The sequence below is a fragment of the Amblyomma mixtum genome, chromosome 6 (assembly GCF_055824585.1).
Source record: "Amblyomma mixtum isolate Tamu chromosome 6, ASM5582458v1, whole genome shotgun sequence".
Classification (NCBI taxonomy): domain Eukaryota; kingdom Metazoa; phylum Arthropoda; class Arachnida; order Ixodida; family Ixodidae; genus Amblyomma; species Amblyomma mixtum.
The window spans coordinates 32,818,543-32,844,758 of NC_143017.1; the positions used below are offsets into that span (position 1 = coordinate 32,818,543).

The 26,216-nt window shown below is 47.2% G+C and overlaps 1 protein-coding gene across 1 annotated transcript in view; it reads left to right on the forward strand.

The window, feature by feature from the left end:
- The window catches only part of LOC149338746 (uncharacterized), an 89,140-nt gene that overhangs the window by 42,630 nt on the left and 20,294 nt on the right, over positions 1–26,216 (forward strand). The window contains exon 2 of the mRNA XM_089550348.1: positions 20,222–20,259. Within this exon, the coding sequence (XP_089406474.1) occupies positions 20,222–20,259 (38 nt within the window). The remainder of the gene's footprint in view (positions 1–20,221; positions 20,260–26,216) is intronic.

The following is a 26,216-nucleotide window of genomic DNA, read 5'->3' on the forward strand; positions in this document are numbered from 1 at the left end:
GTAAGCCAGTATCTTTCCGAGCCTGTGCGAATGAGTTATGCGTATGTGTGTTTGTGGCGCACGTATACGGCACAAAAGAAAGGGTGCAGATGTTCTCTTTTTTCAATTATATTATTTTATGAGCACTTGGCGAGCACTGGATAGCGGCGCGCTTCTTACTTTCGCATTTGTTCGAGCAATCCAATTTATGCAGACGCCATAGCCGTGTGCCAACGCAGATATATTTCACTTCGCAACTTAGCGGCTTTTTGGAATTGCGGGGTATTTTGTGTAAGGTCTGCCAGCCGTTTGCCGCAGAAAAAAAAAGGGTGGCAACAGCAGTTGAGAGGCAAGAAAGAGAAGAGAATGAAAACAGCTCTCGAACCGCGCGAGAAAAGACGAGACCATGAAGAGGCAGGCATAAAGAGAGAGGAGGAAGAAGAGAAGAGAGAATGAGGAGGAATAGGGCTAAATTCAATTGTGATTTTTCTTTTTATGTTATTCCCACTTTCAACTCGCGTTCTTGGCGTATGTAGGCCCGAAAGTGGGGAAACAGATAGTCGCACCCTTGTGCGCTGTTGCTGCTCGAACACATACAAGAGACGGGACCCTGGCCCGTACGAAGAGCAGCCGTGGCTTCTTCGATTTCTGTTCAGTTTAGTATTCTCTTTTTTTTTCATTTTGTAGCGCTCTCCGTCCGTCGAAGGGGCTGAAAGAGAATCTGAAAGGGCGCCAAACTTCTCTGCAGACTGATTTCACACTTTCTTGGCTTCAGTGTGTGCGGCGCTGGCTTTTCTGAAAGGCGGGAAGAGGATTCCCGGGGTCCGACCCGACTATCGCCGCCGCTCAGATCCTCGACCCTTCCCGGGAATCCCCTCTACCGTCGCCACCCGGTCTATATCTTCTCTTTCCTATTGCCGACTCTATGCCGAGCCGCTGAAAAAAAAAAATTACGGAGATAAAATTTGGTGGTGAAAAAAGATGGCACGGTGAACTTAACACGAAAGAGTTGGTGCTCGAGAGCACATGCGCACTGTACTGGTGATGCAACGTCGAAATAGCGTGGGCCCGTTCTTCTTCTGCCGGTTATCTTTTATATGCAGCGAGTATATAGAGTTTGCGAAGACACACAATGTGTAGTGTCTGTTGTGCCATTTTGCGACAACTGGAAATGATGCTGCTTCAGACTGTTCGCCTATCGCAGAGCTAGCTTTTCTGCTGCGTTCCATTTTGTGCGCATTATCGCCGAAAAATTCGCATAAGGTCATGTTGTCGTTTCTCGAAGGAATGAGGCGGTGCGCCCCATGAAGCGTACCGATCGAAAACCTCAGGACTGGGAAAAATGACCTCGGCCACGGTCGTTTGTTCGAAGTGTTTCGCTCGGGACCACTTCATCCTTTATCCTATGGACAAAAGTCTACTAAAAGTGTATGGCCATCAATCAATAGACTGTCCATTGCATTTATATTGACTATAGACTAGTCTATAGGATTTGTGTATAGAAAGTCCATTGAATTTATAGACAGTCTATGGACTGCGCAAAGAAATTTTTTAAGGGATCCTTTTTAGTAAGTGTAAACATGGACTGCATAACTATCCATTAAATGTCGCATGACTGTGCTATGATAGCAGTTTCCTTTTGTGGGAACGACGTATTCAACAACTGAACTTGCCCTCAAGCTTTCGGTGTTATCTCCAACTTTGCTTGCGTTGCTATAATTGATCCTTGCCTTGGACGAATGAGCCACAAGGCCAACGGTCAGTGTCCTCGTGTAGCCGACAGCGCCTGGCTCTGCATGGCCGCACGTCAAAGCGGCGGTATATCCAAAACAAGATTGACGGAACTACAGACAAGTAGGCGATGACCCAATTAAAGCGGTGGGCGTAAATAGTGGACTACTACAGGTGATGTTGTTGTTGTTAATCTCGTACAATGGCGCCTACCCACACAGGGGGATCGGCCAGGAAATGGGGTGCATAGACAGTTTTTGCGATGAATTTTTCCATGGATGTTTCCAGGCTTTATCTTCGTCTTGTCTTCGCAACCACCTTCCTCCACTTAGTCTTGAGCGCCGTCTTAAAAATTCGCGCTCTATCTAGTAGTGCCAGTAGGTGCAAGCAAGAAATGCTTTGCTGCGAAGGCTTCGCGCATTTTCGGACGTTTCACAGATGGCGCTAGCTGTACTCAAGTATGGGCCAGGTTTACAAGCTCTCAACATGCCCTGTTTTCCTCCGATTCTATTCTTCGAGCTAGGCAGTGCGTATGGCCCTCCTCGCTGCGTTCGCTGCTTGAGGAGCCTCCGGGATCAGCCCCTTTTCTTGGGTGCACAACGCCCTTGCCTTCCTTTGACCCTTTTCGTGCTTAGCGTGGCACCGGTGATGGTGAAAAACATTTATTGTCTATTAATTCTTTCTTTTACAGAGAGGTGATAGGAGTAGGGCCCTATTGGCCCCTCACCCTCACAATACTAGGTGGAGCCCCTATTTCAGGGCCCCATTGACAAGCAACGCCGCCCGCGTCCGTTCAACCAAGGCCTTTTGGGTCTTTAGGTCTTGACAGCCGAGCAGGGTCGCCTGCCAGTCCTCTCTGGTGGGGTTGGGGTTGAGGGTGATAGATGGGTTTGATTGACACGTCCAAACCATGTGGAAGGTGTCAGCCACCTCCCCACAGAACTGGCACGTGCCATCAAAGGATGCGTTGAAATGTTTAAGCACCGCCGGGCACAGTACAGTATTGGTGAGAATTTTGATTAGGAGGCGCTCGTCAGCGCGATCCAGTCCCTTACAAGGGGCCGGGTAGCGCCGGTGCTCCTCCTTGTAGTAATCGGTGATTTGTTTGAATGTAAGGGCCAGATTGCGTGATTGGGAATAGGCTTTCAAGGACAGGAAGATAGCCCCGGGAGAGGGTGCGCGGGCGGCCTGATCGGCCTGTTTGTTTCCCTGGAGTCCCTGGTGACCGGGCGCCGCGTCCAGTCACGTCTGCTTTTCATGCTGTACAGGGGTCTCTTCACCTTTCGCTGCTTTCACTGTTTTATACGCACCATAACGGCCGCCCACTCTCCTTCGGCCTTAGCGACGAGTTAGGCCGCCTTCTCGCATTCGTCTGCGACAACGTTTAGCCGCGTCTGGCTGCATAGGCGACCCTTTCTATCGTCTGACTCTACCGGCTCAGTTTTACGGCCTCGGTGGCAGCCTGAAGAATGGGCATTAGGAAGCGCAGAAAGAAACTATAAATTGTGACAGAGATGACGATTTGCAACTCACAGCACGCTATGCACCCTGGCAAAACCTCGGCCGAGGGTATGTGTCATTAACCATCAGGACATCGTCATCATCATCATCACGAGAGGATAAGCCAGTGGCCCCGTGGTCAGCTATCTTCCCACCGCCACTGACTCCAATCTCACTCGTCGCTTGTTAAGGCGAACGCCTTTAATGGTTCATACTGTCGTCCGTTAACAAAGCGTGTGACACGCGTTTAACTCGGGAACTGAACAAGTTGGAAGAAAACCAATGGTTGCTTCAGATAGAGAAGGAACAAATGAAGGTATAAGCCATGTTTGCGGACTGCAGATTGATTAGTTGATTAATTATAGGCGAAAATGTCGAAATTGAGTCAAAATAGCGCGAAATCGATATAGACTCGGGAACGGTGTGACGTCACATCCACCGGGAGTCGTCACGGCCTAGTGTCCTCGGCTTTCGCCTCTCAACACTTTATTTGCCGAAGTGTCCTCGCAATTTTTGCTTACTGTTCTGACGAAAAGTGCGGAATGTTTCGGATGGCTTCGCCTTCATGTTCTTCATCACGTTCGGCTTCATGCTGGTCTCCAGGATCGGATGATGTTCGTCTGAGTTTGCCGAGAATGGGGCTGAAAGCGTTTCAGCGCATAAAATGGGCCCGCAAAAGCCCATTTTGGCGAGTCGCAGTGCCAACTGTTGTGAACTTCAGACTCACTTGCCGCAACACGCGCAACATGCGTACGTGGCAACATGCGTCACATTAGAACGCAGTAAGCTGAAACTGTCACGCCTCAGAATGTGAATGCGCAGTTGCGCTGGATCGCAATTTTGGCGGATGAAGGTTCTGATTCATGAGCCTCTTTGGAGTACATTCTTCAACTAATCGGCTGCGTTTAAATTTTGATCGCGATAACACAGGACGTATTGGCAAGAATTAGGTGTGTGTATGCAGTTTATTACATTAAAGCGCAGTCGTTGACAGCGTTGCTTATACCTAAATGTTTTCTTTTAATATTGCCATCCCGTACAGGCTCTTCTAAATGAATTTTCGAAATCGTATCCTAGAACAGTGCGCAAACATCACAGTAGAGTAAGATAAAAAAAGAATACTTCTGCACTCTTATATCGTCCCTACTTTCTACAGCCAATGCGAGGAAAAAGTAATATTGAAATCAACTAGAAATAAATTAACTGGGGAAGCCGGCAGTGAAGAAGAAAGTGCAAAGAAGCTGGGTCTTCTTTAAATAAGACGTTTGTGCGTAATGATTGTTCGTGAGCGGCAAGGTACCTGCGTTTCGTCTGGATTTTTATGACTAGGAGGAGGCGACAGTGTGCGCTGAAAAAATAAAAACAAAGACACTTCTAATGTGCAGACTAGTTGATAATTGCAGTTCACGATTTATGTATGATTTAGATTTGATAATTTTGGCCCTTGAATGGTTGTGTGAGATTTACTATTTTTTCCCCTGTCGTTTCATGTTCCTGCATTCCTGTTCGCACGCTTACAATTATTCTTTGGAGTCACATGACATTTTGACACATTCAGCAGCTGCGAATTTGTTATAATGGCTGTATTTGCTTTTATGCGTGGCTGTTAAGCTAGGCAACTTGATGCAGACTGCAGACCGGAAAAGTATATCGGGAAATTATTACACTATGGAAGTCTAGAAGTGAGGTATGTGTAGTGGAAGCATTTAGGAATTTTACGGCAGCAGCGAACTTCTAAAAGAGACTCAGAACCAAACAAACCAAAGAAAACTGTTTTAGAGAAGAAAACTCACAAAGGACAGTTCGCATAAGCTATACTGAAACTTCAAACTCCTCAAAGCATGAATTTTCAACTGTCTTGACCACCCTCTTGGTTGAAAACATTGAGAAATTATGTAGTTCCCCTTCTGATCGCCTTTTTTAGCAATGTACCGCACTTGTTAAAAGCACGGGCGCATCACACCCAACTTCTGCGCAGGTTAAAGGATTGCAGGGTGCTATAGTTCATTCAGAGCCTTCGCCTCGGCATGTTTGAAAGCTCTTAGTGCTGTTTTGTAACGAAAACTACATTGGCCATGAGCTTGCGATTTCGCTGCTGTGGCGGTGCTCCGAGGAGGCACAGAGACCGACCTCGAGCCGTTGCCTAGCAGCCGCCGCAGCTGGTGGACGCCGCGAGCTCACCACGCCATCTGGCATGACGTCACACCGTGCGCCTCACCGCGGAGTCGCCGTTGCGGCTTTGTATGACGTCACACCGCTTGCCTCGTCATTGCGCTCGCTTTCGCTACGTATATCCTGGGAAAGCCGAGCTAAGCCACTGCGAATTTTTTTGCGTAAAAATCAATCAATCAATCAATCAATCAATCAATCAATCAATCAACGATCGATCAATGATCAATCAATCAATCAATCGGTTGGTCGGTCGGCTAGCCGTGTGTTCCGACACATCGTTTCTTGTGTGCTTCGCAACGTTTATACGAAAACCAAAACCAGGCAGCGTCTGGATAATGGTCCTGCGGCTCTCTTATTTAAATGTAGCGCCATTCATACTTCTTTCCAAGCTTGGAATAGAGTACCGTCGGTCGGGGCTGAGCGCCGGTTTTTTTTTTTCTCCAGTGGCTGCTGGGTCAAGTTTCCTGAGCAAAACTCGGGAGTTCAGTAGCTGATTTTTTTTTTATATCAGTATCAAACTAAAAACGCACTAGACGTCTACCCTGGTGGTGATGCGAATTCTGTTAACAGATACGATGGTATAAAATGTTCATGCCACTCGGAGTATTCGGTCAATGTGAGTAGGTGGATTGGATATCTGCCATGTTTATGGAGCCGCCATACAGAGGAATTCTGGTAAACTGCATGTTTACTGGGAAATTGTTTATTTACGCATTTTTTCGCATATCGTAAAACTGCACCATAAGAATAATATATCCGCAGATCCCTTTTCGGGACGCTTCTATTTTCCTGCTATTTACCACCCAAAACGCAACCCATTGGATTTCTATGACAGCCTCAACTACTCGGTTCGAGCACAGGACAAACATTGAAAGCGATATTTTGCTAAGCACAAGGGGACTGGATCATTTCCATCAATATGTTGATAATATTATCCTATAATATTTCCCAGTTCCCTCATCATAAGGCGTCATGTCCAGGAAAGCTGCACTTGATTCGTTAGAAATTTGGAACAGCCATGTGATGATACCAGTTGTGGAGCATGGAAGTTATGGCTGTACAGTAAGCGTGGATCACGACTGTACTCGGCATGGTAGGAGTTGTCCATGGTTGCTCCCCGTTAGTGACAAGGCAGGCGTCCGGCGATCCAGGCGCAGCAAGAGAAGCGGGTGAGGGTAGAAGGAGAGGGTATGGTTGGATGGATTAAATTGTCCCCAAAGGGTGCCATAATATGCTCGTGACGTCACAGCGTCTTAACCAATGAACGTACTGCGTTGAGCCTGCTTTCTCTCTCTCCCTCTCCCGTTTTCTCCTCGCACTCCTTTGTGTTACACCAACGCCGCAGAGCCGGAAAACATACCTTTAACAGTTGTCGCTGTAAAATGGTCCTTTCAAGTACCAAAATGTCCAAGCACGCTTGCAGAGACAAAGAGACGTAGAGAGCGAGAATTGTTTCTTTGCGAGGAAAGGTTGCAGGAAGGTAGGCTTGAGTCGCGATTCTCTGACCTTCTAGTAGTCAGTGATGAAGGTGTAGGGGACAATATGGGTGATGATGGGGTCAGAAGTGCGAATATATGCAAGCATATTGCCGGTTTTGCATCTTAAAAAGCGAAAAAACAACCAAACTAAGGGCAGAGGTTTGCAAACATGCAGCCAAGTCCCCCAGCTCTGGGTGTGCGGTTAGGGGCCTGGTGTCAAGACGGCCCACGTAAGAAGCTCAGCAGCTTGCGGCAGCGCCCGAAAGCCAGTTTATAATTATGGCTGAGGCCCTCAGGGAATTTAATCATCCTGAAAAGACTGCCGGCGAATAGTATGCTGAAATTTAGTTACAAAAAGAGAACCCTAAACCAAAACCCACTTCAAGCGGCGCCTCCCCCCTCCTTTAAAAACACAAGAAAAATTTTATAAAGAAACAAAATGGGGTGAAAGGAAGCAAAGCTAAAATTCCCTTATCGGCGCACCACAATATGCCTTCCAAAGAGGCCCGCGTTTGCACAGAAGTACAGTATTTAGGAGTCCTGAACATGCAGGAGTTGGCGACTTTGGTCTGAGATGCATAGTCCTTGTTGCATGAAGAGTCTGCAAGTGAGTAAACATCCGTACAGGTCTTTCCTGGTTTCCACAGAACAAAACAGTAGAGGCGAGCCGAGGCGGCAGTATGGGGGTGCGTCAACTGCAATACGCCGAGCTGCACATTTTGTATCCATGAGCAACCTGGGTTCACGGCGACGATGTTCTCGGAAGTGCCTCGATGAAGAATGAAAGGCCTTCCTTTTTGTTTCTTCCCCGCGGGGCACTCGAGGGATCCTCGGCTTGCCGCTTCGCAAACCGAGGGATCGAACGCAGTCGGGCAACTCGCGCAATTTGCGGGGCCGCCGATGAAAGCCGCCCGGCGGGATTCCGCTTTGAAGCTGCCTCCCTGTTTACCACGGAGAAAGGATGCGGGCGGCGGCGGAGCCCTTCTGTTTCAGCTGAACCCCGTCGTGCTTCCGGTGGTGGAGTGCTGCGGCGAAGCGAGCTAAAAGCTTTGTCGTCTCCCGTGTGGCGCGGTAGCTCTGTCGCTGTCTATCCGATCTTCTTTCTAAAGTGCCCGAGTGAGTTCGGCGACGCTAGAAGGATGAGAACCGTGATTCCGGTTAGGAGCTAGTGTTTGGTTACATACCGTTGCTCGGCACCGCCAGAATCCTTGTTTTGATACTTTTGACCTTTATGGTTGTAGGCTTCCGTTTTTGTGTGTGTCTGTGTTTCCTTCGGTGCTATCGGTTTACATCTTTATTCGTCGATGTATTGTTTGCGTGTCACGCCAACACTATACTCGTATCAGGCAATCCGTAGTGTAGCGCTCCGGTATAATTTCGATCACTCTGTGTTCTTATAGGCGAAAAAAAATTCTTGCTACAGAGGCGTTTTTGTATTATTTCTATATCGAAATGTGGCCCTTCGAATTACAGTAGGGGTTTTATAAGAAGCTTTCTGCTATGTTATTGGGCTATGTAGGTAGTGTAAGCAGAGTTAAAAATTGAAGAAATACGTACAGTGCAATCCGCCAAAGTATTCTTGTGGAAACAGCGTAGCTTGGAGGAAAAAACAGCGTTTAGATAACATGACACGCCGGATACTTGCAAAACTCACCCAATGCTCTTCCCCTTATGCAGCGAATATCAGCGCTAGCTGGTTGTGCGAAATGCTTAACCGATTGTATTCGTTGCAGAAAGATGAAAACAGGAGAGACTAGTTCGTGGTGGGTTCTTGTTCTTGAAACTCAGCAATATTAAGACGACTAGCACCAAGAAGGGATGCACACCTTGTGTGCAGATGCACACAGATGAAACAGATGCACACCTTGTGTGCATCTGTTTCTAGGTCCTCGTTATTTTCGTGGTGTTAAGACTCAATAATTGTTGGATCCCCTTCCCCGGGTCTGCATAGAGGCCATCTCACCCGCCTCACCTCTGAGCCGCACTATGCGGGAGCGTACTTCCACGTCTTGATGAGCCTCGTGTTTGAGGTAGTCGCCGCGCTTTTGTCTTGCATGTTTTTAATGCTGCAAAGCAAGAAAGCGGGAACGGATATTCATCACGCTACAGGTTGCAGACACAGCACGTCTCATAGCTTGGTGCGTATCGCCTACGCGCCGCGTCCCGAGCACATGTTTCTTCACGAGCACGACGCCGTTCCATCTAGCACATGGCACTGCCCTCACTGCGACTGACCTGCTATGTCGGTGCACCCGACATCTGCGTTCACTTCGATTGAACTTACGAGTCGGCATGTCGCAGCCTGTCTGTGATTGGCCATCGACACATTTGGAGTGCGTGTGCTACGCCATGACATCTCGCCCTGTTGCTCCGCATGCCATGCTCGCCTTCGGAACTCCTCCGTCTCCTCCTTTTCTCCTGCTTCACTCATGGGATGGTAGTCACGTGATCGGAGACACACCATGGAAGACGCGGGCACCTCGAGACTGAGGAAACACCCTTTTAAAACGTAATGCAGCCATTTAGACGATAGCACGTAGTACACTAATACATGACTGCATTTACTGTCTATACCGGAACGGTGACTCAGCGGCTGTAGCGTTTGCCTCCCGACCCTAACGCCGCGGGAGCGAGTCCCTGCCGTGGCCGCCGCATTTCAACGGAGGCGAAGTACAAAAATTACGGAGGGCAGTTATGACTGCTTACGTGGTTTGAATACGAAAGCATTGCCTCATCGTGAGCTCTGAAGCGAGGTTGCCCTGTTGAAAAATTGCCGAAGACACTTTGGAAATTCTAAAGTGTGCTTGGCAAAGCCTTGTGGTCAACCCACTGCATATTCGCTCCTTTTTCTTCTGGCATTTGATGCTAGGGGAATCCGGCGTCCGCTGCCGCTTCCCCGAACCGCTTGACGCGGATCACTGGGCAGCTTCGGAGCAATGCATCTCACTCACTCGACTGCAACGAGACGTCTGGCGAAGGAGCGGTGGTGTAGCTGCCACCGCCGACGCGCGCGCGCACGTTCTACCGCTACTGTGTGACGTCACGGTTGCTATGCACAGCTGCGCCCCCCACCGGCGCGCCGGTTGCTAAGGGGGGGAGCAGGTTGCGCCGCTGCACGGAGGAGAGGCCACAGTTGGCACGATTCCAGCGAACGGATGGATGCGACCGCGAGCATGAGCCATTAAAGGCTTTCGCCTTAAAATGTGTAGGCTATAGGTTTGAATCGGTCAGCAAATGTTGTTATGGCACATTTGATTTGGCTTTATAGGATTAGTGTCCCAAAGCGACTCAGGTTATGACGGACGCCTAGTGGAGGGCTGATGGTAATTTCGACCACTTTGGGTTGACAAAGTACACTGACATCGCAGTGTACACGATCTTCTAGCATTTCGCCTCCATCAAAATGCAACCGCTGCGGATGGGATCGAACTCGCGACTTTCTCATACAGTGTGATATCAGTTCACGATAACGAATCACAGGTGGCCAAAATTATCCTGAGCGCTACACTACGGCGTTCCTGATAGTCTATAGTCGCATTGGGACGTTAATCCTATAAAGCCAAACCAAATGTTTGGTTTATTGGTTTATTGAGGTTTAACGTTCCAAAGCGACTCAGGCTATGAGATACGCCGTAGTGAAGGGCTTCGGAATACACCAAGATGCTGACGTGCATTATGATTACGAACGAAAAGATGAAATCAAAGACTGAAAGCTCCGCTCTCTTTGTAGTTGTGAAGGTGCTAAACTACAAATACTCACGATGTACAACCTGTCATCCTAGCCTCTTATGTCACTGGCGCCTGCGAAATTAACGAGGCACGTATCTGAATAGCGGTATCTGCATGAATTAAGACACATTTATTTCGGTGCAGCTTCTTAGAACCATATATAAACCAAAGCCGAGTGATACAGGGAGGTAGAATGAACTGAAATAAGGAAGAAAAAGAAAACACAGACGACAAAAGTCCACTGAAACCTACAAGGGAGGCCCAATGAATACCACATTATCAAAGCGTCACGGACGAGGGAAAGACGAAGAACACGGCTCGTCTGTGCGCGGACAAGGTCAACGCCTCTGGGAACACGCTGTATTGGCTGTGCTGCAGCAGCCGTTGACGAAGAGCCAGGCGTCCTCCGACCAGTGGTGTAACAGCTCGTCTCGCGAATGACACCGCGGGATGCGGGCGAGCCTTTCGGAGCACAAAAGTGGGCGAGAACCGAGAGGAGGCAGGGAGCTGGAAATGGGCTGCCAAAAAAGACGCAGGAGGGTAAGAAAAGGGGTTCCCGGTGCCCGCCCGTCCGTCCCGTGGCGATTCTCCAATCGATGCCGTGATCAAGACGCCAACGGTGGCGACGCGCGATGCGTCCCTCCTTCGCCTTCCTCTGCGTCCTGCTTCCCATCCCCTCTTTGAGCCAAGCCGTCGTGGCAAGACACGCGGGAAGCCCGCTGCGTTGCGTTATCCCCGGCCGCCTGGCTATGAGCGGCCGGCGGGTGTTGACTTAATCACAGAGGAGGCAAGGGGGAGTTGGGGAGCCCGTCGGGCTCCATCGTCCCTGCGTGTGAATGCTTTGCACCTCCTTCGGTTAGGCCTAGCTGGCGGCCACAAAGTCGCGGCTGAGGTGACTGGCTCAATGCGGTCGAGGACGAGGCGACAGCGGGCGCGGCCCGTCGCGCGCGTGAATGCATGAAAGCAGCTACACGGCGCAAGGACAGTCAATACGATGTCTCGTCTCTCCGAGCAGCCGATGCAATGCTGGGGAGAGAAGCGCAGGAGACACTCAAGAGCGCGGAGTAAGATGTAGCGAGCAAGTCCGCGCGTGTGGCGACATCTGGCGACGCGTTTACAGCGATGCGGTACACTGCAGGGCTCCAACTACGGCGCTCCTCTGTTGCGTGCAGTGCACGAAAGGTGTGAGACATGCACATATGCGTTGTCTTCCTTTCCAGAGTAGGTCGGGATACGAGGAGCCCCGTACTCATAAATGCAGGCACGCCTTTACCTCATATTTTCTAGAAAAAGAAATGAAAGGGGTAAAAACGCGCTTCGAGGACATTAGGAAGTTCTTGATTTACTCTATAAACTTTTCAGGAGCTGAAATATGCAACGCCGATCGTTCAGAAAAGTGCCGGAGAGTTACACATGTATCCGAAGGAAGTTCAGACACCATCTGGCACTTTGTCAGGTTTTTCATTCCATTGAGCTTCCATTCAGCCACTTCTTAACTTGTACTGCATTAGGTGCCTATATTTTTCACATCTGAAGCTGGTTTAGAGTACTGCATTCCAAGCTATGTGTTCCCCTCACTAACATCACTGCAAAAAAAAAAAATAATAAGACGTCGATGGCTCAGATGCAGACTCCTTATCTTTGTATTGAGTGTCTAATGTGTTCTTTGCCTTCTTATGGTTGGGATGTTTCCTATTGAGCGACGGGCTCCTACGCTACGATGTACATAAATCTGGCAGCGGATCTGATGCCGCTGTATCGGCGTGCTTTGTCGTAGTCGCTTCTGAAGGACCGTTCTTGACGTTACGCGATCGATCGATTGATTGAACTGGTCGAAAGAGAAGAAAGGAAGAAGGAAAACTGAAGGCCGACCGATTGTTTCGAAGATACGATCTTATGCTGCACTTGCCTCTCCACCTTCCCAGCATTCTCGCTGCGTTGTTCACGGACCGAAGCTGAGATGTTTTCATCTGATTCAAGTATGTCTAGGCGGAACTCTTATTCCTTCAGGTTTCTTCGAGGTCGCTGATAGAATCAGTGCTGCTTTTCTTGATCGAAAGGAAACTAGAGCCAGATCGCTGTAATAACATGGAATGTCTGTTTGACTCTTGCGCTGGCTCATACGGCGTGGAAGAAGGAAAATGTTTTTATCTCTTTGCAATTTCGCAGTTCCTGCTGGATCAAAATACAATCACGCGCAGATTTTATGCTCTCAACCACGTTGTATTTGCACAGCACTCTTCCTTGTTACTAAGTAGCGCTACCCTGCTTCACTACTTCCGCGTTCGTGTTTACACGGGGTCAACTTTCTAACCCAAACTTGCAGCGCGCCTGTTCGTCTTCCTTGCCAAAACACGCCTGCATGTTATGGTCTGGTTTTCGCGACTGCGTAGCGCACATGAGAGACGAGGGATAAGAGCACAAAATGCAAACAAGGTCGCCCCTAAAAAAGAGTCTTCAAAGTGTGTAGGCATCTGTAACGCAGAATCGGTGACCAGTGCGCAGTTGGAGTTAAAGGTGTTTGCTGTGCACTGCGCTGGATAGAGTGTATCTTGCTTGAAAAAGGAGCAACAATACTATATCTGCCCGCTGTACAAAGCCAATAGAACGATGTTCGAAAGGGTACATATTGAGATGGGCTTGTATAGGGTCGGCCAGAAGCTCCTAGGCCACAAGGGTCTGCTTTCGAGCGCTTTAGTCGGGCGGTTTCGGCACGCCCAATAACAGAAGAGTCATTCTCACTTTGGGAAAAATGATACCTTTATTGCAATCATAAGTGGCAGGATATGCCCCTGAAAGGCAGGTACTGTGGCCTGCGATGCGAATGTTTGACCAATCATGCACATGGCGTCTAAACATAAATAGCAGCTGTTGTGATACAGCTACTGCGAGCATTCACAGACAGAGAGCTCAACAGAGCTATCCAGAAAAGTCAGATTTAAAGGTCGAAAATGACCGCCTAATTATTACGGATGTTGACCGCGACTTCTTACGCGTCAAAGCTGACCTTAGGCCACGAGGCATACGCAGGTGGGGGCCTACAGGTAAACTCTGGCCAACTTGATATCTTTAATGCATTGAAAATCTCTGTACGCGAGCGTTTCCAGCTTCCAGTTCCATCAAAATGCGGTTGTCATGCTCATGGGCACGAACACGGGACCTCGTCTGAAAATTTATTCATAGTCAGATGGGGTGATGTCGTTGGGACATCTTTTTTTTTTCTCGTTACAACATTGGAGAGCTTGGCTTTCTACATATAATTTTGTTCTCTGCTGTGTTGCAGCATCTTTATGACGCTAGTTGAAAGCGTTTTATCATTGGCGGTTGACAGGTTCTATACTAATAGTTTCATTTTTGATTCTTAGCTCTCTTACTCGAAAATGGTGCGGGGCAAGGAAGCGTAGCGCTCATTTAACACACAAACTACGGGTGTTCATGACACAATAGCGGAAATGGTAGAGAATACAGCGAGGGTACCTCAGCAACCCTTTCTGTACCACTTCAGCAATTATGCGAGGAAACAACGAAAGCCGACACAAGTTTGAGTCCTAATGCTCAACGTTCTTGAATACGAATATTAGAAAACTGCAGTATAGTTGTACAGAAATAATGAAGGCAATGGTCCATTTCTCTGCTATTTTGCAAAAAAGTTTCTTTGATAATTTTTCCGTCGCTCGCATCGAGCAGTTAAGACTGCCATAGAAAGCCAAGGGGGGACGCTTTTGACGATAGCAAAAGCATTAATAACAAAAAATCCTAGCCTGCGGAGGGAGATGTGCGGATATATTTATTACTAGAGTAAAATCGTACACTACATAAAAAATTACGCTCATAAACTCTTTCTCGTTCAAAAATGCCGTTGTCGAGAATTGTTGGGTAGGTAGAGTGACCAATGATGAACAGTGTGAACAGTCTGAACAGGACGGTGAGTGCTCAGTGGAGAGAGAAAAAAAACTATTTATGTTGAAGTCTCCAGCAATGTTACAGGCCAGCTTTTCTGAGAAGGGCGATGATGATGATGATGATGATGAGGAGGAGGAGGCTAAGCAATTGTACGGGGTGTGGCGCCAGCCAGCCTTGCGCCCTGTAGCCGTGGCGTTTGAAATTAAAGAAAGAACACACCAAAAGACAAAAACAAAGCAAAAAAATATTAAGCAGGGAGATGCCAAGGACATGTAGGAGTAAGCGACTTCGATCCTGGCCTTTAGTGTTCATATTCAAGAGTCGTGCTTTACATCACCAACTGGCGCCATCTGTCGTGCGCCAGCGGCGAGGACTGCGTAACTCAGTGCGTATATTTTCACTGGCAATTCTTCGAATCTACAGAATTCAGTGAGGTGCTGCGGGAACATGTTGAATGTGATGGGCAACTCTTGCATGTCGTTACTTCCTGCAATGACACCAACGGGCTACGCCAGTCGAAGAAATACCCGCGTTAATTTTGAATGCTCAGAGCCATGTGTGCCTCAGCACTTTCCTCTGCTTCCTTTCCTGTGAACTCTAACGCTCTTTGAAGTGCCATTGAATTTCAGTGCGAACTTGATGCTCCCTCTCATGTTGCTGATACGTTTACAAACCGAGAGTAGACAGCGTGGTGCATAGGCGCGTTTTCTATTGCCATTGCCAAGCACGGCCGCTTCGCAGAATAAGAAGAGCGCATCGCCACGCACGCCCGCGCACGAAACTGAAGCAAAAACATAAACGGCGATATGGAACCAAAGAGGAGTCGGCGTGCGGCGCAGCCGAGCGTTTAGGAGGAGCCAACAGGTGCGGGGGAGTGGGCGTCACGCTCTAGAAAGGGACCGCCAACACGCACGCACACAGAGCGACGACGGCGTTTTCAGGGGCGCGCGTTGAAGGGGGCAGAACGGTCGCGTGACTCACCAAGCGTGTCGCGCAGCGCGGCATCTCTGTCACGCTGAGCCTACCGAGGAGGTTCGCGCATTTCTGTACGCCCACGAACGCCGACGCTGCTCTTGGGGCAGAAGAGGGGGTGGGGATGGGGAAGGGGTAGGTAGACAGGTTGGCGTTTAGTCTGGGGTTCTTGCATTCATCTACGTATCTTCAACGACGTGTTCAGGGAGCAATAGGTGTTGAGAACTAAAGTAACACCTACAGTGGTTGCTGCTTCAGTCGCTAGAGGAGATAGTGCAACGCACAGAAAAGTTATCTGGCCCTCTTCAACATTCCCGCCGCGGTGGCTCAGTGGTTAAGGTGCTCGTCTAGCGAGCCTGAGTGCCCGGGTTCGAACCCGACCGCGGCGGCCCCATTTCGATAGAGGCGAACCGCGGTGGCTCGTATACCGAGCCGGAATACCCGGGTTCGAACCCAACCGCGGCGGCTGCGTCTCGATGGAGACGAAACGCAAGAGGCGGCCGGGTGCTGTGCGATGCCAGTGCACGTTAAAGATCCCCAGGTGGTCGAAATTATTCCGGAGACCTTCACTACGGTACCTCTTTCTTCTTTCACTCCAACTTTCCTTCCTTCCCTTACGGCGCGGTTCAGGTGTCCGCCGAGATATGTGAGAGGGATACTGCGCCATTTCCTTTCCTCAAAAACCAATTTACCAAACGCAAAAAGGTGCCCGTGTGCTGTGCGATGCCAGTGCATGTTAAAGATCCTCAGGTGGTCGAATTTATTCCGCAGACCTCCACTACGGAACCTCTTCCTTCCTTTTTTCTTTCACTCCCTCCTTTATCCCATCCCTCACAGCGCGGTTCAGGTGTCCACCAAGATCTGAGACAGATACTGAGCCGTTTCTTTTCCTCAAAAATAAATTTATCTGTTTTATTTCGGTTGACTGGTGACGCAACACAACCAGAAATTGACGTTTTGAAATAAAAAAAAACCTGAAAACTGCTCTCGTACCGGAGAAGTTCAATGAATTTCGAAGGCATTGACGAAACAAATTCTGAAACCTTAACATGACAATAGTAAGAAAAACGGTTTGTGATGTTCATTCGGCAACTCTAAACTATAGAGAAAGGAAAATTTTTGGACAGTGGAACTTCTGATAATTTGTTTTGTTTTCATATTTTTTAAGACTTTTGCCGGCGTCCTCTGCTCGAACAAAAAACGCGGAGCCATTACTTTGATGCGGGCTAAAAAATCTCCTCTGCTAATCGTATTTCGTATTCATCGCCGTCTTTCCCAAGGCCTGGCCGTTAGTGACTGGGTGGTCAGGAGGCGTGAGCACTCACTCACTCACTCACTCACTCACTCACTCACTCACTCACTCACTCACTCACTCACTCACTCACTCACTCACTCACTCACTCACTCACTCACTCACTCAATCAATCACTCAATCAATCAATCAATCAATCAATCAATCAATCAATCAATCAATCAATCAATCAATCAATCACAAGGCCTGCTCGTTAGTGACTGGGCGGTCAGGAGGCGTGAGCACTCTCACCCACTGATCTCAACCAATCAATCAGATCCGGCGGTCGACTTTCTGGCCGTTGATCAGAGACGTTGCTCTTAACATATCATCATCATCATCATCATCAGCCTGACTACGCCCACTGCAGGGCAGAGGCCTCTCCCATGTCTCTCCAATTAACCCTGTCCTTTGTCAGCTGCGGCCAACGTATTCCCGCAAATTTCTTAATCCCATCCGCACACCTAGCTTTCCGTCGCCCCGTTCTACAGTTGACTTCTCTTAGAACCCACTAAGTTACTCTTAAGGAACAGCGCTTATCTTGCCTTCGCATTAGATGCCCTGCCCAAGCCCATTTCTTCGTCTTGATTCTGACTACAATGTCATTAACCCGCGTCTGTTCCCTCCCCCACTCTGCCCGCTTTCGGTCTCTTAACGTTACGCCTATTATTTTCCTTTTCATAGCTCGCTGCGTTGTGCTTAATTTAAGGTGAACCCTTTTCGTTAGCTTCCATGATTATAGCTGACAAATTATATTTCCTTACATATGAATATGTTTCACAGATTATAGGTGAACGTTACGGTTGATGGCAGGTCGTTGCCTAACGCAAATTTTCGGTGCATGTGCCGTCGCTGTTTCATTCAGTCCAAACTAAAGAGATACTTTGCAGGCACAAATAGCTTAACCCATGCCTGACCACGCGTCCCTGCGGACCCCTTGGTGAGGGAGAGAGATACCAGCGTGGGCGTGCTTTGCGTTCGCAAAGCAATGATATCCCGAAGAGTGGCGGCACGTAGACCGATGTATGTGGAGTGAAATGTGGACTAAACTCATGGATTACGCAAAAAGGAGATCACGCTTTTGACAGGGATATGACTTCTCTGTTGTGGTGACCAAGATCTGTCCATGCGCTGCTGAAAAACAAAGAACAAAAACAGAGTCGGTTAGAATGCTCAGGAAGGACAAAAGATAGCGTATCGTATTTCACGTTTTGATCATTTCTTTTGGGATAAAGTTAAATAGAGTGAGTGGATTGTTTCCTGCTGTTTAGGTCTGTTGACGAGAACGGGACAAGCTGAAATGCGTTGAATGAGGACAAAGTTTTCCAACAATCTTTTTTTTTTAATTATACAGAGGGATGCAAAAAGACGAACAACACTCGATATTAGAGTAAAAAAGGCTGATCATGAGCATTTTGGTTCGAACTCTGCACATTCCAGGAATGTGCAGTTCGATAACCGTCCTTGTCTGACAGCGGCGCTCATAAATTGTGTTTTGGATGTCTTGCGAATTTCCCGATTTATATTAGTTTTGTTTTGTTTTTAGTTTTCTCCTTTTTAGGCGGAATGAATATTAAGGTCAGAAACGCAGTCAAGTAGCGCGAAGCAATAATGTGCAGCAGAAGCCGTTTTGGCACGTACACCAGTTTCACTTTTTTTTTTAATGTTAGCGCTGTGCCGGTGCTGCAGTTTAGACGTATGAAATAGTCTATGCCGGTTGCATACTTACTCAGTCCTGTCTCCAGTGTCTGCGATCCTTGCTCGTCCGTCCACTCAGTTGCGTAGGTGCGCAGCTGTGTAAAGATCGATCCTCTGTACCAGTGTCCTTACCCAGCGTACAGGTGCAGTTGTGCGGATGCTCAACATCACGAAATTAGCGAGCGTCCTAAAATTTTCTAGCGAAGTAATACAAGGGCTTGAGCGAAAGCCTGCCTCGCAAATATCTGAGCTCACCTGGACAAAACAGGAGCCCCATGCATTTACAAGCGCAACTGACAGCCTGAATGATTAGATGGGCCTCTATGAGAAATCTGTTAATGTAAGGTGACGAAAAGGTGTACCCTGCATAAAGGTATAGAAACTTCATGCAGAATAGTCAGCAAAGCTAATTCAAAGCCGCTGCGGTAGCTCAGTGGTTATAGAGCCCGGCTGCTGACCCGAAAGACATGGGTTCGATCCCGGTCGTGGCGGTCGAATTTCGATGGAGGCGAAATTCTATAGGCCCGTGTACTGTGCGATGTTAGTGGACGCTAAAGAACCCCAGGTGTCGAAATTGCCAGAGACCTTCACTACGGCGTTCCTCCTAGCCTGAGTCGCTTTGGAACGTTAAACCCCCATAAATCCATAAACCCATAAAGCTAAATCACTGCAATCTGTGCCCAGCAGCTTATAAGAAGTATGATCACATAGCAGAAGGCAATGCTAGTATGGTCTAGACGTGGCTACCAAGTGGTCCACACCGAGAAGACGCGGTCGCCACCTTTTCCTCGTCTCCTCAACACGTGGTGATCGGCTCTTCTCCGGCTGGTAAAAATGGCCGCCGTACCTGGCAGAATCTGCGTTTAGTTCTGGCGAAGAGAAACCTTTCAGGCGGGTGTATCGCTTCGCGACATCAGTTCTGCAAAGACGAAACGTCCGAAATCGTTGAAGTAACTGTTCATTTTGTAGATAGAACCACCGCAGCGGTGGCCTCGTGGTTTGAGCATCCACCTCGCATACGGAAGGTGCAGGGTTCGATCTCCAGTGCTGCCAGGTGTTACAATATGTACAAGTTTTCCCCTGGCCAGGGGATCAGCTTCTTTCGGGTGAACTGCTCTAAAAATGGGCATTTGACTCCCACCTTATAAAGACCAAGATACCTCGTCCTATGGCGCTTTCTGGCAGCAAAGCTGCCCTTGAGCGTTAAGAATGCATCATTTCGCTGAAAATCTACGAATGAAGCTTGTCAGCTCGGTAGAATTTATCGTAAAAGGAGCATTTCTTTTGTGCACATGCGTGTTGCTTGTATTTCGCTATAGTGAACTCAAGCTTGTCTTTCGCTATAGTGAGCGCTATAGTGAACGCAAAAATGCGGAGTCTGTTCTGCGACCGCATTCGAGATGTTTGAAGAGAGGAACCTATTTTCTGGCATTTTTGTGATTTTGTCCGAAAATTAATACAGTCATTGCTGCCCCAGTTAGACGAAATATTTGTAATGAGACATCTCCTAGTGATATGCGTACCGAATTTTGAATAATAGCGAATTTTTACATAATAGGTTTACCGCTCTCTACCAATAAGGTGGTTGTGGAATGCACGGGGTCCACTTACCGGCTGAGTTTCACAGAGTACGCTAGTTTATGTGCCGCAATTCCAAAACAACTTTTACTGTCTGCGTAATTGCTTGCGTGCACAGGACAAAGAATTCCCCGTTTTGACGTAAAATTCCTCTAACGTTAATTAATGACGAACATCTTCTCCCTTTCAGGAATTCCACAGAATGCCTCCGGAGCACAACACAAGTTGGTGAGTTCCAACATCCTTTACTTCGTAAAATAACTGAATGCTCTTGCAACAATGCCCACTGAAAAGTAAGCAAGAAATAGTCGGACGGAAGAATGACTCTAAAAGCTTAGTATAGCTTTTTGCATGCCCGACTTTTGTGCCATCAGTTGACATTCACACGATGTAACTCTTCAGGTTTCATACCGCAGACCAGAGATGTTGTTAGAGAAATTTGCCATTGTGAACTTTAGGAAAAAAATGGCGGAGGCTTAGCTTTGGTTAAGCCTAGTAGGTTGCGAAAGCAAAAGCGCAGCGCCTCCAACAGAAAGAACGCCGTGCGCCGCGTCTACAGGTTACGCGTGGCTACCGGCCGCCGCTGCGCGACGACTCGACTTGGTAGCCCTTCTCTCACCCTGGTATAAAGTCATGCTATGACGTCACTAGGCATGACATGATGTCAGAGGTCATTCTAAATGTCACGCGTGGCTACCGGCCGCCGCTGCGCGACGACTCGACTTGGTAGCCCATCTCTCACCCTGGTATGACTTCAGAGGTCATTCTAAAAGTCAAACGTGGCTACCGGCCGCCGCTACGCGAAAGGCCGTTCATGAGCGTAGTATTGCTTTCGGAATAAAAGTGGGTGGCTGCTCCGATGGCTAGCTCCCGACATAACTGGAGCTGGAGTGAACCAGGCTTTCCATCGAAGGCCACGGGGCAAGTCCTACAGAAGAATTTTGTCTAATGCAGGATCTATTGCGTATATAGCTTTTCAGGAATGATGGGCTGCATTCATTTCGAATTAAGTATGACCCGTACCATGCTGAGGTCCACGTTCCTCTGTGTATTATAATCATACTGTAAACTGCCAGTGCACTTTCATTGATGTGTTTGCACACAACAGGGTGCTTCATGCGCACTCTTACATATATAGCGTACATAAGCACAATGCGTTGAAATGCATTGTGATTTTAACAGGTAATATGTACTTGACATGCCAGTAGAATGTTATTTCTTCAGGTCTTAGATCATATCAGCAATCTTCTTGAGGTGCTAATTGCCAGGTACTTATGTGCTGGAGCTTTTCTGGCGTATGCTTCAAAGGCATCTGAAAAGCATAACCCGCAAAGAGAGATTGAATCGTAATATGTTTGATTTGACATTATCATGAACAATGCGAGCGCCATGGGCAGATTTAAACATAAAAGTCTTGAAAACAAATGTCCACAAACTATGAACACTATTTCACAATTGCCTAGAATCTACTTACCTCAATAAGACCACAAAAAATTAGGTGGGTGTTGTGCATTTCGCTCGAATAAGTGAATAAAGGCAAACTCATGATGTAGCGCCACATGCATGGACACGACTTGGACGATATAGCTAACCTTTAACTTTGCTTACATAGCAAGGCTATAGCTGTATACTCAAAATCAAATCCTCTTCATCTCACAAAAGAAGTTTTTTTATGAATGCCAAAAATAAACCCAAAATAGTTCATAAAACATCAGCCAATGTGATCCCAGCAAGTATACTTACATTAGGAAACTGGACTCATCCGCTTCAATAATGGTATTGATGAAAACTTATTTGCTCTTAACCGACGTAAGAAGACAGAAAGTTGAAGAGATACAAAAAGAAAGAAAAACGGCGCCATTCCCTCGCGTAGCAAAACCAACACATCAACCGCACAGTTTTCTACGTCTTAGACCCATGAGCAGTGACAGATATATCGTTATATCGTCGTGCCCTTCCACGTTGCATGGTTCACTGGTAAGAAGTTACGGGGCGCGGATCTCCACACTGAACCCCACACAGCCAGGGAACCTCACACAGCCAGCACACAACCACTAGCTTCCGTGAATCACAAGAATACGCGATCGGCGTAGCAGCTTTCAGTCGTATTATCCCACCTGAGGCTGCGACTGCGGCCCATTTTTTTTTTTTTTTTGCGAAAAAGTCGTTCGCGCGACTGTGTCTTGCATGAATAAACTTTGCTAGATTTTACTTCTTGCCGCCGTCTCAGAAATTAAATTTACGCTAGACATTAGCGTCGTCGATAGTTTTTTACTTTGGTGTGCTTACTCGATGTTTTCTCAAGATATGTTCAAGCAGAGAAATATTCCACGCTAAGCTTTGTTGTTTAAATTCAAACATTCATAAGTTCAGGCAGCACAAAAGCAACTAAACTATAGAACGAGTAGTAACTCGGCCAAAATAAATCGATATCGACCGTAACATTTTGGTATCGGTGAAAAGTTTAGGTTAACTGTTTAACTTTGAAACTAGGGATAGTGGTTTGTAAGGAATATGCGATCGCAGATGGGAAAATAAAGAAAAGAAAACAACAACAGCGAGGCAGAATAACATGACAAATACCGCTTGTCGATGTGACGCAACTTTGCTTGGCCACGTCGGAACGATCGAGTTCCACTGATCGATCTGCTCGCTAGTTCCGCTGGTCGTTTCGGAGAAACTCGCCTTAGGGGGCAGTGCTCTATAGATTTCCCGAGTAGAGGCGAACTTCGCTGGAACGGCAAGACTGTGATGCCCTGAAATAAAAAAGTGCCTGTATTTACTCAATATGCCTATTTTTAGAGTGGTTTCAGATGTCAGTGTATAACCTGGAGCGTTTATTTACATTTGTGACATGGCGTCGTCGACTAACTTTGCTTGCAGCCACGATCAATTCGCTAAGCGACTGGATTAGGTCAAACAGAAACAAGAGCAGTGATGCCGAAACATGTAGCTTTTATCAAAAAACTATACCGCAAGGGACTCTTTTCATATCGTGTAGAGGGGTTGTTGAAACAGCCAGCGCCCATAGAACTGCTAAGCTTCGGAGAGGTGACAGCGAGAGCGGCTTTCAATTTCAAGAGAGTGTGAATGTTGGAGGTGCGAAGTGGGCAACACTGGCTGGCCTAGAAATCAGCTCGCTCGTTTGTGCATTTTCGAAAATAGCTCTGTCGCCTCTGTGAGTTGCTTGTTGGAATGATATTTCCTGAACCGCGTTTGCAAATACTCGAAAATTACAAGCCTGAGCCAATTTGTACCAAATTGTCTGAAATAAAAAAGAAAGAAAGAAAGGAAGAAAGAAAGAAAGAAAGAGAGAAAGAAAGGAAGAAAGGAAGAGAGAAAGAAAGAAAGAAAGAAAGAGAGAAAGAAAGAAAGAAAGAAAGAGAGAAAGAAAGAAAGAAAGAAAGAAAGGAAGAAAGAAAGAAAGAAAGAAAGAAAGAAAGGAAGAAAGAAAGAAAGAAAGAAAGAAAGAAAGAAAGAAAGAAAGAAAGAAAGAAAGAAAGAAAGAAAGAAAGAAAGAAAGAAAGAAAGAAAGAAAGAAATCCACGCTGCACCGCACGAGTTCTTCGGACGAGTGGGTAAGCATATTACGTGGGCATACCTTGTTGATGAAATGCTTGTTGTAGTTGGCCATAATGTCCTGCGAAATGGTGGTTATCTCACGAGTTAACATCAGGTTACGATTAGTGCCTATTATCTCAAAGCGCTGCTAGAAGAGGAAATGCAGCAGGAGGATGCCTTAACCACTTGAGCATTACAACTGAGCATTACAAGCCTGTTCTGCTGGCGATTCTGTCACCCTGGCATGAATTCGAGACGTCACTTCTAATCCACCAGTGGAATTCTTCATAACACAAGGCAACCCCTCGTTTAGAAACAGAAACCCTTGCGAGCTTCTCTCTTCGTGCCTGGCATTTTATCAGTATCTGGAATCTAATCACCATAGCATCTGTTTTCCTAGACAAAGGATGCAGCTAGGCGATACATTTTTTTGGCACGTTCTTTTTATCGCTCAAACGACTAAGATACAAAATAGAAAAAGAATGCAGAAACGCACGTATACAAGAAGAAATGGTTATAAAACGTTATTATTCGCTGAAATACGGACAAGATGCGAAATTTAAGGGGCTCCATTTGGAGCATCGGCGAATGTCAGCTTCGTTTGCCTGCGACGATATTGGCTTTAGAACCCGGGACTCCAATGAGTGCCGCTCAAAAGCGGCTGCAACTAGGCTCACATGCTTGTAAGATACATAGAGAGACGAAAGTGCTCTTCCTATGGATGCGAACATAAGAAGCAACCCGCCTGCAGCACGCTTGCGTGGATGCCATGGCACCCAGTTTTGTGTGTGCGTAACGCGAGGGAGATGTCGACCGCAGGAAGGCTGCGTTGGAAGAGTTTGCGTTAAGTAGATGTTCGCTGTACGGCCTCGTTCGTCAAACTTGACGCTTCCGGTAGTGTGTACGAGGGAGGCTGGATGAGGAGGATCAGGTTTCCGAGTCGTGGGTGCTCTCGGCTCGTTGCCTGATAAGGGCCACTGCAGGTGCTTTTATTTACTTTCAAAAGTTCGTCTCTATCAACCACGCTGCAGCATGAAATTAAGGATGAAGGAAATTCAAATGACTAAAGTTCTGATACAGGCTGTTTCACCGAAGGTGAGCGATAATTTTTAGAAATAGGCTTTTCCAGGTGCAAATATGGCGTCTGCTGCCTAATAATACCAGTGCTGACGACATCAAAAGACAGATAACGCCTGTGATTTTACTAGTTTACAGGAGTTACCAGTTTTCTAATGTCCAGTGGTTAACTAAATTTTATTATTTAACTTTTTAGCATTTGCATTTGCTCGCATGATTGCAACCTGAGAAATGTGGCTGGCCGTTAGTAGAAGCCATACCACTTTTCAAAAATCCGAAACCGCAGTTACCTTCGGCGCTGTAGCTGAATAATTTCGTCCTTCGCGTGCGCGCTTGAAGCATCGCGAGTCTTTGGCGCGCGCACTGCAACTTCCGCTGGTTCGCGTCACTACCAAATCGCACATTCACGTGACGCATGGAGCAGCAAACAGCGGCGAGCCTCACGAGGAAGGTCACGTGGCACGGGTGCCATGGAGTGACATGAACTGGTGGGCATTAGAATGTGCATGCATATTTAGTCAGAGCTGCCGTTTCGTTGAAGGCATGTTGTGGGGATATAAATGGATGCAAAAAAAGAAAACATTGCTGGATGAAGATGCTCTGTCGCTGCTATAATGCGTCGCCAAGACAAAGGTTAACGGAGCCATTCAGCACTTATTCGAGCTCAACTTAGCGAGTGCTTAACGTAGTGCGCGCGTATTTATAAATGCGTCCAATTGTTTTTAACAAATCAAGGAAGCGAACAGTCATTGAAACCAAGAAGAGCAAAAGGGAATCTTTATTGTGTCGGAATTGTGGGGTTCATCAATCGGAATTTAGCAGTGCAATAATTTTTGACGTTGTACTTTTGAGTGCATTTACGTCGCGTGCTTCTTAACGTTGAGTGTGTTCACTAGTGCTATCCTGGACAAAAGTGGCGTACGTGGAACCACCTCCTGTAATACCGCGAGTGCCATGTCCATCGTTACAGTTGCACAGGGCGCTGGCTAACGATCTTAATATTAGGCTGCATGTAACGCAAGTCCAGTTGAAGTTAGAAGGGGAGAAAGCTGCCGCTGTAGCTCAGCTGGAAGTGCACCGCACGAGACACGTCTAGGCCGTGGGTATGAATCTCACCGACAACGTTGTTTTCTTCTACATTCTACAAAATTATTGTATACGTAAGCAATTACGCGACTAATTTAACGTCCCTCATAGCCTGAGTCACTTTGGGACGTTAAAAATTATAAACAAAATGAAACGAAACAACTTCTCATCTAATCAACGCCAGACTAAAAAAAAAGTTACATTTCCCGACGCTTTGCTTGGTTTCAATGAGAGTTGACTTCTTTTTTATGTTATTCTGGGGATCCCGTCATAACTTACCCTTGTCCGCTAGAGGAGATGTGGGAAAATCAGGTTTTTTTTTCCAGAAAATTCTTTTCTTGGACCGCACTGTTACTGTAATCAATGGTAGACCTGCTCGGTTTATGATAAAGCGAATGAGATTGTTTGACACGTGCTCATGCTATGTGCGCGGTGAGAAAGGGTGCGCTATGAACAAGCAT